We start from the raw sequence: 20953 nt of genomic DNA, 5'->3' as shown, positions 1-20953 counted from the left end.
AGTTAGTGTACACAGTTATTTCCTAAAATATCATGCGGAATTAAGAGAATAGCCCACACACAGGACCGACAAGGTCAGTGTAACACGGGCAGCTCCACACACACCACATCTCTCTAAGCGTATCTACAATACAGTCATCTGATAACCAGATAGCAATCAGATAACGCTAATAATAGTGTAATTATGAAACGAGTTTAGCGTACAGTGTTACAGTGTTATTTTGGAATTTTACGCAAAATTAATAAAACCTAAAATTTATCAAAATTAACGAAAATTTCGGTCGGTGTTACTGAAGTGTAAAATATGGTGTAGTAAACTGTGAAAGTGATAACTTATAAAACAAATGTAATTTTTTAATTAAAATACATACATACTTTTAATATGAATAATATAATCGTTATTATGATCAACAGCGGAAAAGAGTGTTTACTTTAAGTTCAGTTATACAAGAAAATAAACATATTATTTATCTCAGAAGAATGGAACAGGTTCTACCAAAAGATGCCGAGTTCTTTAAAATAAATCAACTTTACGACGAATGTCTAAATTACTTGCAAGCTATCAACAAATTTGATCCATCTAATGAAGACGTAATCCAACCTCTTAATGAAAAAAATGACCATATTGACGACGACTATGAACACCCAGAATATGAAGCCATACAGCCCAAGCACGCTATGGAACCTGAAGCTATTAACACTGATACTGATATATATGAAGAATTGTCTCAAAAAGAAACATCAGTATCATGTGAAAATATTACCAAACCAAATCATATCAATAGCACTAGCCATCATAAAGAGGAGACCATAGAAGTGAAGAAGAATAGACTAAGAATACCTAATATTGGTTTCAAAGTTGAAAATGAATTCATAAACGAAAGCACAAGTTCATTACCAGTAGAAACAAAATCAGAAAGACTTAGAAGACTATCTGAACAATTGCCTAAAATTATAATTACGAAAAGCAACTCTACAATAGAGGTGAACAGTCGAGAAACCATCAAATTGGGTGGAAAGTTTCAAGTACCGAAACAGCAGAAGAAGCCTGTGTTTACGTAAGTAAAACATTAAATTTTTTATCTCCAAAATACGTCTATTTACGTACTACTTAAAGACACAACAGTAACGTATAATGAAATTGATCTTATATTATCACAATGGCTTTCGTCGTACATTAAAATCTTTACATATCACATATTTGCATAAGCATATTCTGTGTACTGCATCTAATGGAAAGAGAGTCGTAGTAAACAATTAAGTAAAAAAAATATTGACTCCATGCTGGCTAGGTATATCACAATTTCTTCATAAGGATTAGTGAAGCTTCTTCATGCATATTTCCTCACGATTATTTCGTTACAGTTCAAATAAATATACGAGTACAATGGGCTACCTTATGGAAATTGGGTCCATGTGATAGAGATCCTAAAATCGCTCTCGAGTTCTTCTTTGTATGTCTATACTAACACATGGGATAAGGTAGTTGTCAACCCTTTGATCTCCCAGTCTGTGTATGTGACAATTAAAATTGTACACGTAATATATAAGTAAATATAAATTTTTTTATCTCTCATATGTGCTCTAAAAATACTTTGTCGTAGCGCTGATTTTACGTCAATTTCTTTGTTTGTTTTTGTTAAATATTTAAATACACAAAGCCCGCATTAGTTACTGAGTGGTGCAACACTGCCTTTCAGACAGGGTATTAAGTGGTTGGAGTTAGGACTGAATTCTTCACCTTTCAATTTCTAGCTTGAAGCTCTTTAGGACCCGCTTACTTAGCAATTTCTTGAATCTGTCTTCTTGTCCCCATGGTTACTTCTCCTACGTCTGAAGTGTTTGCATTTCACTGTTACAAGTAACCTAAAAATCTCCTCTTATTTCTTTGTCTCAGCAATTTCGATGGTGAACAAAATAATCTGATTGATTAGGATGCGGGAGAATGACAAACATAAGTCTTGCTTTGCGAATTATGCAAGCACTTAATGTCCTTAAAAACACCAACTTAAAAACAAGCAGACCAGGAACGTGGATAATATTCACAATATTAGTCTGCACTATACTCTCACGATATAATATCAATACATTATCATAAAAAATCTTTGCAGTCATTCGAGGACACCGTCTTCGCACCGCATGAAGACTGGATACGGTGATTTTCCAAAGCGGCTGGTCTCAAAGAACGGCATTGAGAACGTAGCACTCATCTCCAACGTGCCTTTTGAGAGACTTAGGCTGCTTAATGATACCTTTCACACTTTGGTAAGGGTCATAACAGTTATATCTCTTGCAATTTATGAATCCAATACACAGCACATTTGGATTAAAGACGGTCATCTCCAAAACTTCAAAAGACTCGTTCTTGTGAATTATACTTATCATGTAACGGAAGGGCCTTCATTTCATCAATCAAACCATTATACATCACAGTAAAAGGGCAGCTAGAGAGAGGGCGCAATGCGGATTGGGGACTTAACACGATTTACAACCAATGAGAACCTTCTTCGACAAGCAGGTTTTATGGTTGCATGTTCCTTCATCGTTACCGAGAGACATTACTACTAAACATTCACGGGGATTGGAGCCGTTGACCTCTCAATTAACTGCGTCATCATAGCTCTCATTCATTTTCATCAGAAACAATAAAATTAGGTAGTTACACAGGGTACGCCACTTATACCGATTTTAAGCTAGATGTCACTCTTTACTTGTTACCCCATAAGCACTGTAAGGAGTTTGTACATTCTTACACGTCATAAGTTCCAGTGGACTTATAGACCTCTACAAAAATACAATTTGCCATTAACTGCGATAATTTCAAACAAACGTATAGGTGTCTTACAAGGTGTGAGGTCAGGGAGTCCAACCAACTATAACAAACCTTATGTAGGCCAAACAAATTATATAAGTTTTACTATATTTTCTTACAATAAATAAAATGCGGCATTGTGTACGTCAGTGGCTTGTGACTAGGTGATAAAACATTTGAATTTGTTACCTCCTGTCAGTCATTACCTTATAATGGTTTTAGAACCTGAATTATTTTTAACAGAGAAATAACAAAGTTCCTTTTATTATTACCGTATTTGCATGAACAGAAAGTATAATTATTTAGTTTAGATATTCTGTAGTTATTGTAATAATTGGAAATGAATTTTTCGGATCTCAATCGCGTATATTTGGTTTTTCAAAACAATCGTTTTGGACTTTCTAAGTCGGAAGACTCTCGGAGGACTCTCTAAGAAGGATCGATTTATAGATCCCAAAGAACAGTTTCATTTGAAAAAGAAAATCTAAGTACTTGATATGATAGTCTTATGTTCATATCTCGCGGTTTTTTCCACAGAGAATCTTTGGAAACAGGTTAAAAAATTAAAATGTTAAATATGCGATGGAATTAAGAACCTTTTTCACTCCTTATTATTTATTTACTTATTGAAAATGCAAGTCATAACAATATGAGATCCATTAGGCAACTTATTACTATAACACCCCGCAGGGGTATATAATTTAATTTCAAATTTTCATATTTACTTTACTCATTACAAATGAGGAGCTTCGGAACTAAACGATAGGATCTAAACGATAATAAGACCTTCGTCCATTACTTTACTGAAGATAAGAACTCAATATAGGCATCAATTTCCCAGATAAACCTCCGCTGGCGTTGGATCGTGGTGGGCACCGTTGTGGTTCACTTTGCGATCTGGTTGGTTTTCGCAGTGTTCTGGTACATTTCTGCGCTTGCGCACTACGACTTTGCGCCAGATCCGCCGCGCCGCTCCTGCGTCACCGGCGGGAAGGACTTTGTCACTATCTTTCTTGCTTCTGTTGAGGCTCAGGTAAGAATATTTAATCTCATTAATAACCCGTTATCTTCAAGGCCTGAATAAAATTCTCAAGTGAATTAACATTGTAGTTTATATATTATCGATACAACAAGAACACTCTTAGCGTTACAAGATTCATTTTGTAATAATACTGATATGTCCGACAATCACACCAAACTAAAAAAAAACTAAAATGATCTTTATTTCATAGGTTAGCAAATTACACTTTAAATCGTCATATTGATTAAACTGTACTGTTCATTGGTAAGGCGGATCCCCTAAAGAAAAAAATGTAGGGGTTGTTTTTGTATATAAATATTTGTGTATAACAATACAATATGCTTTATTTCCCTCAGAAAGGTATTAAATATCACATATAAAATAAAAAGTTTCTTAGTGAGAGCTGGAGTCCGTACTAAGGACCTGTGGTACATATCACCAAACTCACTCCCTCTAGGTGTATTAAGGACGTATCATTTAAAAATACAATCATATTACAAAATAAAGCGAAGCATTACAATAAACAAAGTGTGTCTTCCTGTGTAAGTGCGTCTGCCAGTGAGAGTGCATATGTGATTGTGTGCGCGTGTGCGTGTGTGATTAAAACCTAATCCTGTCGACTTATAGTCCAGAGTGAACAGCCAGCTAGTAATAGCTTTCTTACATTCCGCTCTGCACAAAGGCCGAATATTAAGTACAGTGCTAATCTTATTTTATAAGTAGTATATTGATCATTTACAATATTTATTTCAAACATTATTGATTGAGACAACCAGCAGAAGCCTAATGGGTCATTGTCACGAAAGTTTGTCATCCAAGTACGCAGAAGCAGTATAGTATATGTATAAATCTTAAATATAAAGTTTTTGTTTCATTATAGTTGTAAACCTCGTGAATCTTATTGTAGAAGCATACCCCTTAAATTAATGAAACTAGGGAATAACCTACACCAGAGCAATGGAACTAATGCTGGATAACAAACGCAGAACGCTCATTATCATCTGAACCAATTTCGTATAGTTGGGTTTTTAAATCGATTCTACTGGGTATCGAAGCTGAAACCTCCTCATCTAGCGCCGACATTGCTAACACTGCATCAATGAGGTCGTCGAATAATAATGCAGATAACCAAGATACAAACTTTGTTGTTTTCATTATTTCTGTATCATTAAATACAAACTTTATTTCAAAATAATCTATAAAGTTGAGTACGCTCACAACTTCGATATCTCGGTAGCCGGTAAACCGAAGTATCCAACTCGGTAATTAAGGATAAATAGGCATGATCACCCAAGCTTAAAAACCATCAAGTTTAAGTGGCAATGGATTGATCAATGGGTTACATAAATCACAAAGCTAAATCTTCCCGTTTGCGTTTGCTAAAGGACTTTCCCAGGAATCACCACTGAGCCAGATCCAGGGATACGATGAGCTATACTAAAGATGTTGTGTCGTGTACCAAAGAGCAACCCATTCTTTTAACGCCGCCAAGGTATCCCTTCAAAAAATGTGTTCAACACAAAAATAGATCAATTCCTCGTAGATTTATATAGATTAACCCTACATACATTCGTCTAGCCCATACCCATGTCCACAAATATTTATAACAAAATTGTCTGATCTATTAAAAACCAAACAAATGGTAAATTTTTTTTAAAAACTAAAAGATATAAATTTTGTTGTATATCATTATGTTTACTACCATGATATTAATTTCTTTTTTGTGAAATTTCTCCACTACTGTGTTCTAATTAATACAAGGCTGGGACACATTATAAGTTCCTCACAGGTGTAGCTTCCAGCTACTAACGCAGGAAAACCCTAGTGACCCTAGTTTGGCATACAGAACCAGGTTCGAATCCCGTCAGATCGAAACGATTTTTCTTTAGTTCGATCGAGGTATTCGCCGATTGTCGGCCAGAATGACAGATGTACAGGAAATAAATGTTATTATAATGAATTTCTGATCGAAAGCTTCTAATCCAAAGGAACAGTTGAAAACAGTTTTCTTCCATTCTATTTTATTGTGCCAGAAAGTGTCCACGATGCAATTCTTTTACATTGTAACACATTGTACAAGATTGTGGAATGGAAATAACGTATATTGAACATCGACTCCACGCTTGTCTAAACACATTCTTAGCTCCAATATTCATAATTTTCAAAGTCAAAGTCAAATAATCTTTATTTCATAAGCAATTTCAATTCAATTTCAAGTGTAATTTGTTTAATTACACTTGAAATTGTCGTACTGATTAAACTCTACTGGCATTCCCCTGAGAAGAATGAGCAAGAAACTGTAAGGGCTGTTTTTGTTAATATACATTTCAATACATTTATCATTACAATATTTAATTCAAACATCTTAGACGGAGACCGCCTGCAAGAGCTAAACGGGTCACTACCATGGATTTTGTCTAAAGCTCTCTAAAGTATAAAGTTTTTGTTTCACTATAGTTTTAAACCTCGTAAATGGAAAATTTTGAATATCAATCGGAATCTTATTCAAGAAGAGTATTTGCCTCTTAAATAAATATGAAACTTTATGAAGACGACAGTCAAGAACAGCTAGTTTATTTTTATTCCTCGTATTAATGTTATATCTGTCACTATTTTTCATAAAAAAACTAATATTTTTATTAACATAAATATCTACCACAGGTATGACAAACTTAGTCGGCACGTCGTTTTTGTATCTTGAGGACACTAAAAAGCTGTGTCTATGCCACTAGCAACACATAATTACAGCGACATATCATTCTTCATATTGTACAACAAAGGCGTTTAATGTTCTTATGACTTCACTGTCCCACACAATTGCTCACAAGCTATAGTCAGTAAATAAACGCCGACCGTCTCGGGAAATAGAATGATCACGACAAACCATTGGATTGTGAAATTCATTTCGAGGTCCAAGTTACGAGATATAGAGAAAGTTGTTATACCTTACTATGAACACGATTATGAAATGTATAAGGTGTAATTTTGTAGCAGTCCTAGTAGCAGTACAGCATCATCATATCAGCCGGAAGACATTCACGGCCTCTCCCAAAGATTTCCAAACTAGCCGGTCGGACGCGACGTGCATCCATCGTTTACCCACCGCCCTTATCAGGTCATCCGTCTGTGGTTTCCATTTATTAGTTCCACGTGCTATGTGCACTGCCCACTGCCACTTTAGCTTGCTAACCCTTTGAGCTCTGTCGGTCACTTTCGTTCTTCTATGGAGTTCCTCATTTCTGAAATGCCGAGCATGGTCGCTCCATAGCACGTTGAGTGACGCACATAGAGTGACTTTGACATTTTTATGAGGGCCATAGTAAGCGACCATGTTTCAGAGTCGATGACCTACGACTGGCAACACAACAGCAGCGGTCCAGCTCCTTGAAAAAAAGTTAGTCCAGAGTAGTACTGCCACCTTACCTATTTCTGCCGCCAAACTGGTTTTGAATTTGGAGAAATTACAGGCACATGGGCTTGCCTCAGGGTTTTATTTTGGAATTTATTTGCCTAGATGGTGAATGCCGGTGTACGGTCAAACCAAAAATGGTTTATGTTAAACCGTTAGCAGCCTAGATTTAAGTTTTTCTTTTTGTATGTATGAAGCAAAGATGAAATGTGGATTGAGTTCGAAGCCCAACTTTTGAGATCACAATCCGAAATTGAATTTAGGATATCAGATCGAACACAGGGACAGTACTGGCCATCTTCAGGATTAACTCTTTAGAGTTGACCACCTCAGAAGTACAACGGTTTGCACTATTGGCTCGGGGCGAGAAAGTTCTACAGAGTCCTTCCCGATAGGACCAATTTGGAGAATGAGCTTTTCTAAATTGGTTTCGGACTGAGTGTTTCAGGACTACCTAAACAACCTAAACACTAGTTTCGGAGTGAATTTCGTTTCTCTGGTATTTATAGTACAAGGAATTTCCTACTTTGAGACCCAGGCGGGTATATATAAAAATAGTTAATTGTATTGGGGTTCAAGTATGAAATTGCCGTTTTATTGCAATAGGTTCTTTGAATTTTCATAGAATCTTCATGGTTTGAGGTTTTCGAATGAAACTTTTTTCAAATGGTTTCTGTGATTTTTTTAATTTGAAACATTTGAATATCGACTTTCAATTGTTTTTGTTATTCAATTTAGACAAGAAAGATGGATACTGCGAAAATTCGAGTGATTTTTGAATACGAGTTCCGACGCGGAACTAACGCGGCAGAAACAGCCCGCAATATCAATGCTGCGTTTGGAGAGGGGTCTACTAATGAACGCACCGTGCGATTTTGGTTTAAACGCTTTCGTGATGGAAATTTCGACTTAAAGAACGAGCCATGAGGAAGACCGCCCACACAGGTGAATAACGATGAATTAAGAGAGATAGTGGAAGCCGATCCTAGTCAAACTACCCAGGAATTAGCGGCATGGTTTAACGTTACCTTACCCACAATATTGACTCACTTGCGTCAAATCAATAAAATAAAAAAATACGAAAAATGGGTGCCTCATGATTTGACTGATCTGCAGAAAGAAACGCGTGTTGAAACTTGTGTTGCCTTGTTGAACCGGTACAGAAATGAAGGAATATTGGATCGAATTGTAACATGTGATGAAAAGTGGATTCTTTATGATAACCGGAAAAGAAAAATGCAATGGCTGACCCCAGGTCAAATGCCACAACAGTGTCCTAAAGCAAAACTTACCAATAAAAAGGTAATGGTAACTGTTTGGTGGTCTCAGCATGGTGTTATTCACTATAGTTTTCTCCGATCTGGTCAAGCAATAACGGCAGATGTCTATTGTGCCGAACTCCGAACCATGTTGACAAAACTAGCAGTAAAACAGCCCCGACTCATGAATCGATCTTCACCATTATTGCTCCACGACAACGCGAGACCTCACACAGCACGAGAAACCATTTTGACCCTTCAGGAACTGCAGTTAGAAACCATTCGTCATCCTCCGTATTCACCAGACCTTGCTCCAACGGACTACCATTTTTTTCGTGATTTGGACAATTATCTACGTGACAAGAAGTTTTCTTCCCAGGAGGCAGTACAAAATGCTTTCACACAGTTTGTGCAGTCTAGATCGTCGGAGTTCTATCGCAAAGGCATTAATAACCTTCCCATTAGATGGCAGCAATGTATAGATAATAATGGCAACTATTTTGATTAAATAAATTTGTTAAAAATTTAAAAAATAAACAATTTAGATTTTCAGTACAAATCGGCAATTTCATACTTTAACCCCTATTATTATTCATCTCTATTATTCATCTCAAATCTAAATCTAAGTCCACCTTCAAAAAGTATTTGAGGGAAGTTATTTTTGAGAGGCAAAAGCTGGATAATTTCTAGCGCTTTGTATAGTGAGGGCTTCCAAAAAACACCAATTTGTAAAATTTATAATAATTAATTTTTGGTCCTATTTCTTTGTTATATCTTTTTTTTGTCCGTTTTCTTTGTTATGTCTTTTTTTTTTCTCTAGTTGGTTTCTGAAATTTCATGCTTGTCACACCTGTACGCTTCCACGGACGCTCCCATCGACACGTTAACACTGACACACAACTACACTAAGACTCACTGCACGTCCTACACATTACTTACACATTGCTTTTTGCTGTGATGCACCGCTTCGCGTTACCCACTAGGCGATAGCTGAAAATCAGTGCGTTGCTTTTGGGCAACACCTGCACTGAGCTATGGCCTGTTTGGCTTGCTGCAGCACTCACAACTTGCTTTTTAATTAATAAGTATTCTATCTATCTATCTATCTATCTGTCTATCTTATTGAAATTGTTAATACAAAAATCGAACACAGAATAAATATTTCCGACCCGATGGGACTCGAACCCATGACCACGCTGTACCGTAGCGTTGCTTCATACTAACTGAGTAGAATCAAGTTATCGAGTTACGAAAAATCTCCTATGTGCATTTGTTATAGATCTTTGTACTGGTTATCCTATACAAGGATTGAACACATATCATTTTATTGAGGTACCGGAACGAACGGAGGAATAAAAACTCAATAACTTGACCTGTAGCTCAGTTGGTATAGAGCAACGGCACGGCGCGTGGTCACGGGTTCAAGTCCCATCTGGTCGAAGAAATTTTGTATGTGTTCGATCTTTGTAGTTAATAATCATAAAAAAATATTCTTTCATGTATGAAAGTAACTTGTTCATAGAACGAGTTTGGAAAGTACGTACGTTTGTAAAGTATTTTGCTTGAAGTATAATGATTGGTGGCAACCCTTTCCATAATCAGCAATCACGCAATAGCAGAATAAATTATAGTAAATTAGTTAAAAATGAAAATAAAATAGTTAAAATATTACTTGGCCTTGTGTCGCTATTATTTTAAGCCACACACGGACGTGGGTCGAAAACGCTTATGTCCTAGACGCAAAACTGATTGATGCGATGTTCAACAACAGGCTAAATAGCCTTTTTATCTTAACACATCGTAATCTTAACTCTGGCCTCTTTGAACGATATTTAAGGGTATGGATCATTATAATTCAGTTTCACCCCCAGTCTACGAGAAAGTTCGAAGTACGCCATCTTTATATCATTGCTTTGCTTCAAAGGATATAATACAATACATCTGTGTTTCCCGAAACTTACAATTTGAGACTATTCAAGGCTAGACAGAATGGGTATTTACTGGACAAAGACGTCAAGTGAGATTGTCGCAAAGTATCCATTTATTTTACCAACGACTTCAATCTATAGACAAGAACATTCACAGCAAGTACTTGTAATGATAGCTTAGAATACTTTTTCTACGAGTAAATAAAATTGTGTAACAGAAAATATTGAATGTATATTTATTTACACACATACCTATCATAAACTCTCTATAATGTGTTCAAAAACTGCAAATTACGATCAGCGTAAAGGTAAACTATTTTGTTAGAACAAATTTCTTATCTGTGAAAATGTTATTATTGCTTCCTATAATAACATCCAATTCGATGTTATTATTACATTCAAATTTTGAACATCTCTGAAAAACAAAACAATTTGATTGGACTTCAATTGTAATATCAGCCGAGGTGAAGTTTTATTCGAAATGAAATGTCAATAGCAAACAATTTTGACAATTTCACACGTTACTTGATATCGAACGATATGATAGTTGGGGCCGATTCTAGTTTGTCCATGAATTAAAAATAAAAACTACGGCTGTGTGACATGCGTGAGAAAAGTTTTTATTTGTCGCCATTTCGCCAGTCGTAACATGCGGTTCCTGAACACATCGCAGAGAGCTTATAATATGTGTGTAGATAAAGCAGTGTGTGTAACTGTACATAATTAGGCATTAAAACACTCGCGAGATGTTTTTAACCCCACACTCGTCTTTTAAAGCCTTTCATTATGTAACAGTCTCATAAACTACTATTTGTTTATTATGTTTTTTAATAAATTTTAACCCATTTATTAGGGTAGGCACAGGTTCCACCGAACAGCGTCGTCATATATTTAGACGAAAACCAATCAAATGCTACAAAACAAAAAAACCAAAGACAGAATAGAACTGGCCAAGTACCGCATATATTTTAACCAATAATTTAAAAAAATATATTGACCTGGTTGCAAAAATTTTAAGCCCATTTAACCAATGAGGAGACAGTATAGCGTTTGAGTACTAGATTACTAGAGACTAATTAATATTTTATTCAGCAAAAATTCGACGTTCTCTTTTTGACACTCATTATAGTTCTGTATACAGAAGTTAATTGACATTTTTCAGCCCAGTTTCGACTCCATAGACAATAGAATGTTGCTTCAGAACTAAAAGAGCGCCTTTATGACACGGTTTAAGAAATTATAATTGACAGATTAAGGTATGGGAGTAGAAGAATACTATTGTAGGTCTGTTAATCATTAAATATAGATTTATGTTGTCTGGTAAATAAAAGATTATTAACTCATGCGCTTAGCATGAGTTTTCATCGAGGATAGGGTTTTAAACCTACATTCTACACTACACTCCATACAGCTTAAGGATTGCTACTATCTTTTCAATTTCCTGTACATAATCTGTCGAGAAGCCAGTGAATCAGTCAGTACCTCAAAACAGGAAAGCCAATCGACCTTGATTGCCACAAATGGCTCAATCTTCGGTAAGGAGGAAGACACAATCTTACTTTTAATTTTTCACATCCTCCGATGTCACTTTTGTCTTCTGTAGCCTCTTGCGACTTTCTTTTAGAGTTGAAATTGTTGTGCTACCATAATTAGTGGAACAGTTTCTAAATCGCGGGCAACTAACGTAACGTCCTTATTCATATTGTACCAAGGTATATTAACACCATTCATACTTATCGGCGCATTTTTGTCTATGAGATCTCAAGTGACTAACATAATTTGATTAGTAAGAGCTTATTAACGACTTTAAGTTGTAGCTTACGTGAATAGGCGGAGTATTACAGAGTGATTAATACCTCTCTCAGGAGACCCGGAATTATTAAAAATAAAAAGCAAAGATTCGAAAAAAGGTAATAATACCTTGGAAATTAAACTATTGCTTTTTTCGAATCTAAACGCGTGTTTTCATTTTTTTGTTTCAAACAAACCACCAACTGACACCCTTTACATTTCACGGTTAACTGAGATTTATCTAATATTTATGCAATCATTATTTGTTATTATAATTACTTAAGTTATTAATTTAAATTCCTTTTAATGTTGATAAGTTTTCATTTATTTTTATCATCCTTTTAATTAGTCAATTTAATTTAGTGAAAATTCATATTGTCAAAAAATAATATTTTGCAAAACATAATTGTGTAGTGTAATTACTAAATTGTTAATTCTACAATGTATGGGACGTTGGAATTACTTTTACCAATACTGTAAAAATGAACAAGTTTATTGAAGGAATCACAGGTTCATTTAGAACTGTTTCAGCCGCGACAAATCCATGCACATTCTAAAAGTGACAACGCCTACCTAAATAAAGAAGTTAAGCTTTGCATATGTTTAATTGCTCTTCGTTTTTATCAGGCGCCTTTTGTGAAACATGACGTGTGCTGGCGCATTAATTCGCCTTAACCAAATAAAGTAGCTATTATCAACGGTACTATTATATGAATATGAGATAAAAATAAGTAGATTGTAATTTAAACAAATACCTCCTTTGTTCCAGACAACCATCGGATTCGGAGACAGAGCGATTGATGAGGAGTGTCCGGAAGCTATATTCTTGTTTATCATGCAGGTTTGGCTTATTTTGCACAACCCACAGTATTCTCAACTTTATTACATTGCCGACTTCAGACTGTCCCAATAAGTGTTATAGAGTTGAAATTAAATCTGAGGAAAGTTGTTCGTGCTGTTGTATGAACGCTATTTTAAAAAACCAGAATATATTAGATTCATCAAAGATGTTCGACAGATTGTACCTGTTTGTTTGAGAGTGGCCACACCTACATGAATTCCTTGTTTTGGTTTGGCCTCGAATAGCCTGAATTGCAATGTAACTGGGCACTATAAATTTCAAGTTCTGGCTAAAATACGTGTGGTGGCTGAACTTCCCTGGCCTAATTCTTTCACAAGGAGTTCTACTGCTTATAAAACAGTAACAGGATTGCTTACAATTTACCGAACTTTATTCCCTAACTTAGGCATGAAAAATGTATATGCTAGATGCCTACTTAGGCAGCAAACAAGCGTACAGCCCGCCTGATGGAAAGCGTTCACCGTCACCTATGAACGCCTGCAATACCAGGGGCACCACGAGCTCGTTGCAAATCCTTTAGGATCCTTCTCAAGCCCAGCATTATCTAGCATTGCGTCATTTGCTGCATGCCTTCTACAATGGCTTTAATTTTCCAAATATCCACCCTTCTGATGCTTAGGTACTGTAACTGGAGCGTAGCTTAGGATGCGTAGCGAGAGGTACTTTTATGAATTTAAAGTGGAATAATCTTCAAAATATACTTTATTGTATTCTTTCACATCATTTCGGCGCTGGGTTACAATTCAATAATGTCAAGATGCTCCATTCTTTTCTCTTACTTCATTTTCAAAACATTCTAATTACAAAACTATTCATTCAGCCAATGATTCTACTCATAGAGTAGAGCCTAGACTACAGTACGAATTGGTATTTAATACAAGTTTTATTTTAAACTTTTCAGTTAATCCTTGGCACAGGGTTGTCAGGTGTTCTAACATGCGTAGTATATGCAAAGCTGACCCGGCCAGAGAAGTTGTCTAGAGATGGCGTCGGGTTTAGCAAGAAAGCTGTGGTAAGAAGTCGTTAAACAGAAAAATGTTTCTATTCTATTTAATAAGAGCGAGAAAGACGTGAGTTTTGCGTCGTCTGCCGTCGCAATCACGCTCATGATTTAAACTAGAATATTTACAGGTATCAACGTTTCAGGTGAGCATGCGAGACGGCCGTTTGTGCCTCATGGTGCGTGCTTGGGACCTCAACTACGACCACATCATCGGATCTGAATTCAACGCGCACTTCATACATACTTACAAGTAAGTCTCTGTCGGATGTAATTTTATTTAATTAATTTAAAGCTAAATACGTAAGATCCACTGGTAAATTACAAGTCTCCTGGTTGAAATAGAATAGGAATGGATGGAGTACTACTTCACAAAATATGGAAGAGACTTGTAATCATAATCTGATGTACCAACATGTTTGATCGCGTTGTCCAAAACAATCAACAACAAACAAAGAAAATAGCATCTAGGAGAAAGTATTCTACCAATAATTGCTTTTTTTATATAACATTAATGTTTAGGCCACACAGTCGCGGCCGCGGAAGCGTTTCGGGCGCGGGAATTTTTGTAATGTACGAGTTTATGAACCTTGTATATGAACCTTGTCACACTGAAACGCACGACGGCTACATGTTTCGTTCCGCGAGACAACGATATTTTTATCGAGTTCTTGGGTTTTCGCGATTGTTACACATAGGAAATGAAACTGTTTTTCCGGATTTAAATCGCGTATATTTGTTTTTTCGGGCCCTTTACAGGTCCCATGGTCACGGTTGACTGAGGTGGTACAGTCTTCAACCAGTTATGTCTAATATTGATGCAAACAAGTCTGCAGTCTGCGAGCATGTCATGGATAAACCTACACATTCAATGAAGTTTGACAAACCCCAGGTCCTTGCAAAAGAAGTCCGTTATCTACCCAGGATGCTTGGAGAGGCCATTGAAATTAAAAAACATCCTAATTTCAACAGGGAAGATGGTTTCTCCGTACCACCAGTTTGGGATCCAGTATTTCCTCTAATGAAAAATCTCAAGCAGGCATAAGACTACAGTACTAATTAATATTTTTTAATTTATTCTAATTACTATTATTAATTAATAATAAATTGAATTTAATAAAAATTCATTCAATAAAATAACTTGTAATGTAACGTAAATTGGAATGTTTTCTTTGTAAAATTAAAAATAAGGTATTTAATTAATAACTATTGTAACTATAGTGAAAAAATAGGGTGGTTTGCATGAATATTTGACATAACTGGTTGAAGACTGTACCGCCTCAGTCAACCGTGACCATGGGACCTGTAAAGGGCCCGAAACGTCGGTTTGTTTGATAAAACAAATATACGCGATTTAAATCCGGAAACAATAGTTTCATTTCCTAACGATATTTTTGTTAAGGGGCTGTACAAAGTTATTTTGACTTTTAGGCATCGTTGAACAGAGTTATTTTGAACAGGGAAAATTTCTTTCTTCTTTCCTTATTTGTTACCAATTTAATTGATTTTGGCAAGATTATACTGGCATTTTGAATTTTAAATCGAAATAAGCATGTCATAGCGTTTACCATTCAACTGGGGATACCATTTTACCAGACTACCAATATTATGCCACATTTGACATCTAGAGTATTTGTTGTTTTCGTTTCACACAGTTATCAATGTATTTTAACTACAAATTTGTTGGGGAAAAAAAGAATCTTCAAAGTTACAAGAAAATTCAAATTTGCCAACTTACCAAGTCACCTTTGAAATACAGATTATTTGATTACAGTTTAAATTTAAATTCATTCACCTCCTTGTCGAGTTTCAGGACCAAAGAAGGCGAGATAATTCGCTACTACTCCCAAGCTCTGCCTTTGCAGACCCAACAGTTCTTACTGTGGCCCGTGACGTTGGTCCACGTGATCGATGACGCCAGCGCACTGTATCATTTTACGCCTGTGCAGCTTGCTAATAGCAAGTAAGTGTACTGAAGAATCACCTCCTAAACATATCTGTTTTATCCATTTCGTTATCTAAAAAAGATACGTTTTCTTGTATTGCAGAGTCCAGGCCACAAAAGTATAAATGTTTTTATTTTTAAAAAAAGGTTTTATTTGTACAGATACACCACCCTCACATACATATATACTAGGTATAGACTTCACCATGTAAGTAGCTGTAGGTCTCCTTGTGAAAGATTTCGTCCAGGGAAGTACTGCCACCTTACCTATTTCTGCCGCCAAGCAGTAATGTGAGCATTACTGCGTTCCGGTTTTGAAGGGTAAGGGTGCTGGTGAAATGACAGGCAACTTATGTCTCAGGGTGACGGACGCAGAGTCAGTGCACCTCAGATCTTTGCGATTTAAAGCTCTGAGTGGCACTGCAACATGGACAGGCGTGTCGTTTACCACCAGGCGTACGGCTTGTTCTGCCATTACTTAGTATCATAAAAAAAATGTTATACGATATCCTGGCCTCCTTGGACTGGCTAAGATGCTGTTGCACTTACCCACTGAACATAATGCTGTGTTCGGAATCTGTTGTCTTAACACCTCACCCCCAACACACACCATTGTCGGATGACCAACATCTTTCATATTATGTCTCGCAGTTTGGTCCAGGAACCTTTAACATCAGATTTCCAAACTTGTGCAAATGAACGAATGGCATAACGTTCCTAATTGTTTTAAAAATCTTGTGTCCATTTTTCTTCGGCTTCTTTTCGGCCATCTTCCGCAAACCAAATACTGTAGATCTTCGGCAGTTAATTAAACAACTAAATGCTTCTGTTTAAGCTTCGAGATAGCGATAAGCCTGAAGGGTGCTTCTGCGTCGATGGGTACATTCACGCAGAGCCAAACCTCGTACACACCGAAGGAGATCGTGTGGGGATACCGTTTTCCGCCAGTTGTCAAGTGAGTTATTATTAAAACGTATGTACTTAAAAGAAATACAATTATCTATAATCCATGTCAACGATAGAAAATTTCCTCACCTTGCCCAATTTCCCAGGATAAATTATATAAAAAAAACTTAGAAATTAGCCAAATTGTTTAGGCATCTTCATTATCCTTAGAAAAATAACAAAAGCATTATTGGTCCCATTACATTCTGTTTACCGAAATTTTGATTAAAACCGGTTTGACCATTTTGGACATTACCTACTTATTTATAAAGAACTCATTAATTTATTTGATCGAATATATATAATCATCAAAAATAGATTTTACATAATATATAAAATAATAAATAAAATCTATTTTTGAAGATTTATGCTAAAGCTATTGCAACCGCAGATATGACAGCCGCAAGCAGAAATACGTAATCGATCACAAGAAGCTAAATGCTACAGAAGCCATCGATACCCCTTACTGTAGCGCCAGCGAACTCAACAGGTAAATTATTAACCAATAAATAAATATTTACCTTCCTTAATTAATTTTACCTTATTTACTTGAGTAGTGTTGGTTAACACTACTTACTACTACTACTACAAGTACTTGGGAAAACAGTTTACCTATCATGCAGGTGACCCGACTTACCGATTGTGTCACGTATTATTTTTCTGGAACATATGGTACAAGTACTGATGTAGTTGACACATTTCACATTATTATTATTATTAATTAAAGGCTGGTAAACGTTGTTAATTTAGCACCGTATGTATGTGTGTTAGGTTATTGTCTCATAGTGAACGGGGCAGCTAAGAAGCGAAGTAGACAACGCTAAGGTTCAAATCACATTGCCACGGAACGATTTGCAAGTGAATTTTTGTAACGAAACTATACATAACATAATTAACTTCAGGTCAATCATAGATTTTAAGGCTTTTGTTTACTGTGAAGATGAATTTAAACTATCCAGTGCGTGGAATGTAGTATTTAATGCTTACAATAATACTTCTACTTCAGTTTCGCGTGTGGATACAGTGAATGTGGTTTGTCGGAAAAAAGTGAGTGACAATGGTAACGCCACATGCAATCGTGTTGAAGCTAGTTGTCGACAACGAATCAGGGTAGTTCTTATAATCATATAGCTCAATTTGTGTAACGTACAAACTATAGATACAATAAGGTAGCTACGGAAATTCTCGTGACTGCGTGAAAATTCTCCAATAGACGCGCGACCTGTATTTTGGCTCTCATCTAGTTTGTATCTTACATCATTGACGATAAAGTTCATTATGCCATGGTTACAAACACTCCCCTCCATTCCGGCCTAAATAGGAATTGGAGGAATACTATACGAGTGTATTCGTTTAGTTGAGCATTACGGTAAGATGTAATTACAATCTGAACATCAGTGGCGAGACGTCCATACAATTCGCCTCATATCGGCTTGTCGAAAATGTTGTACGCATTACCGAACTGCGCACATACATCATCAGTTATCGTTATAACCAACTTAATATTCAAAATTACTAAATATTCAATGATACATAGGTATTAACCTGTCTTTGATGATACAAAGTACTATAGCTTCCCGGTAGGTCTTAACAGCGCCCTTTCCAACTAAAGTCGGTATCAACTCGGGTTATTCTTTCAAACATACCTACGCACTCAATTCAGAATTCACGTATGCATTCGCAAAAATCAAAATGTTCACCGATAACCCGATAAACTTCGAGTTAGCGTTAGAGTCGAATAGCGTTCGCTTAAGTTTAAATCTTACAGTTACGGATTTTGTTAAAGTCCGGACTTACTAACCAAAATTTTCACGCTTCGCAACTACAGCACATACTCCACGAAATAGGGATCACCCTTTGTTTTATTAGGATTGAAATGTCTTCTGGGTGATGATGATGACTATTCTGTTCTGGGCGGCAGTTCTGTCGAAGACACAGTGGACTCCAGCTCAGTTCGTGCAAACACGCCATCGAACTTCAGCGACCAGATCTCCGGCTTCGTTCTCAACAGGACTTCATCCTTCCGCAGGAAGGACGGAAAGATATGAAGTTGTTAGAATAATGACTGTTAAGTGTAGCTGGTGGGCCCGTGTTTTCTCGACCCGATTTTGTTTTATGCAAATTAATAACATTTCGAATAGAAACGAGACGGGTGAATCGGACACAAATGGAAGAAAGCCAGCACAGACCCGATAAAATGGCTCTATTTGGGCAAATATTTTATTTCAAGTATTTTAATTTAGATTGACTTAAACTATATTTGTTATAGTTTACTATTCACTATAGTATTTGTTAGTTGTGTTTCTAAAATTCATTTTAAATAGAAAGAGGTAGCTCCGATTCGGAGTAAGTGCCTACCTCTTGTTAAAAGACAGAAGTTCCTATATGTATGCATTTTAATATTAGAAATTTGCTTAGAAATATATTTTGGCATTGATTCCTATTTTTTATATATTTTCCATATCAGCCCATAGAAGATAGGCAGTTCTTGTCCTTCAAATATAATTATAAATATAATCTTCGATGTATTACGTTCAAAGTGATAGCTGAAAGCTAGCTGTCAGTTCTTACTGTTAGGCAAAACATGCACTGAGCTGTGACATATTTGGCTTGCTGTAGCACACTCAGTTATTGTTTTACCTCTATTGGTTAGGTTGTTTGCTTTTCTTTTTGTTTCTTTCTTGGTTTTATTTTCACTGATTTTAATTTCTGTTTCGATTATGTAATTATTTAAAATGTAAACGTTTAGAATTTCTTTCTTTATTATTTTATGCAGTTGTGTATGCTTATGGTAAGTCAATAAATATTATCTATCTAGAACTATATATGTTTAACTGTGTAAGACTAACTTAGCCTAGGCTAATTTAAGACTAAATTACTGAAGCGCAAATTTAACCAAATGATGTCAACTATGTCAGTATGATATATCCGAGTTTCACTCAAGTTTTCGAGTTTTGTAATTTAATTCACTTCAGAAATATTGCCTGTTCGATAAGGATTATATATCTGTTTAAATTTAAATTGTGTAAAAATAAACATTACGTAAACATCGGTGTCAACCCAAATATTTTATTTCTATCTTTTTCCAACCTAAAATTAAACAAAAATACATAAAACTCCAGTACACCATCGTCTAGAGTACAGAGAACACAATTTTCTCAATTTTATGAATTATTATTGTCACTAAGTTAATATTTGCGTACGTCCATTGTGTCAGGTGTACAAACAATGTTCCGAATGGATGTACATAGTGTCATGAAGAGAACTGGGGTAAGAAATCACACACATACTTATGTAAACCATTCATGTATGTATTAATCGCATTCATAAAAGGAAGAATTTTGTAGGTAGAATAAATTTTGTAAAGGAACCGAAAGCTTGCATTTAGCTTGGGTTAATTCCGTCTATATTATTAGAATGTTTGTCCTGCTAAAACGTGTGGTTAAGGTAATTTACAATCTGAGCCTCAGAGTGCCTTTGATAGAAAAGTTCAAAGAAATTAACTTTGTTACATTAGCGGTACAGTACATTTATGAAAATGTAATTTATGTTAAGAATAATTTGGTTTTTTTAACAAAATTAGTGGTTATCACTAGTATCAGGTTTCTTACTACGGTATGACTTCTTTTTATTTTCCCGATATTTCGGAACGGTTAAATAAAAAGAAGTCATACCGTGGTAAGAAACCTGATACTAGTGATAATCATTTAGTGAATAACCACGAAAGTCTTAAAATCTATAAAATTTGTGGTATACGTAACACTAATATGATGCTCTAAAATGAATAGTTCTGTTCTTGACAGTCGTTTTCATCAAGTTAGAGATTATTTTAAGGAGCGATGTATATATAGGCTTCTATTATAAGATTCCAGTGGATTTTAAAAATATGCCATTTGCGTGGTTTAAAAGTATGGTGAAAGAAAAACTTTAAACAAATTTAAAAAAATCATTATACAGCTTCCGCGTACCTACTTGGATAACA

General features: G+C 35.7%; 1 protein-coding gene across 1 annotated transcript; it reads left to right on the top strand.

The window, feature by feature from the left end:
• The first annotated feature begins 479 nt into the window (after positions 1-479).
• On the top strand, positions 480-19821 carry LOC113238617 (ATP-sensitive inward rectifier potassium channel 1-like). The gene is made up of 10 exons (XM_026475446.1): positions 480-1057; positions 2111-2264; positions 3653-3844; positions 12989-13060; positions 13983-14093; positions 14228-14334; positions 15895-16044; positions 16862-16981; positions 17363-17461; positions 18893-19821. The coding sequence occupies exons 1-10, from the start codon at positions 480-482 to the stop codon at positions 19017-19019; spliced, it is 1710 nt and encodes a 569-aa protein (XP_026331231.1). The 3' UTR covers positions 19020-19821.
• Positions 19822-20953: the final 1132 nt, after the last annotated feature.

Source organism: Hyposmocoma kahamanoa, unplaced genomic scaffold, assembly GCF_003589595.1.
Source record: "Hyposmocoma kahamanoa isolate Upper Pololo Valley unplaced genomic scaffold, ASM358959v1 97, whole genome shotgun sequence".
In the NCBI taxonomy this organism is placed as follows: Eukaryota; Metazoa; Arthropoda; class Insecta; order Lepidoptera; family Cosmopterigidae; genus Hyposmocoma; species Hyposmocoma kahamanoa.
The sequence above is the reverse complement of the archived record's forward strand: the minus strand, read 5'-3'. Positions and strand labels throughout refer to the sequence as shown.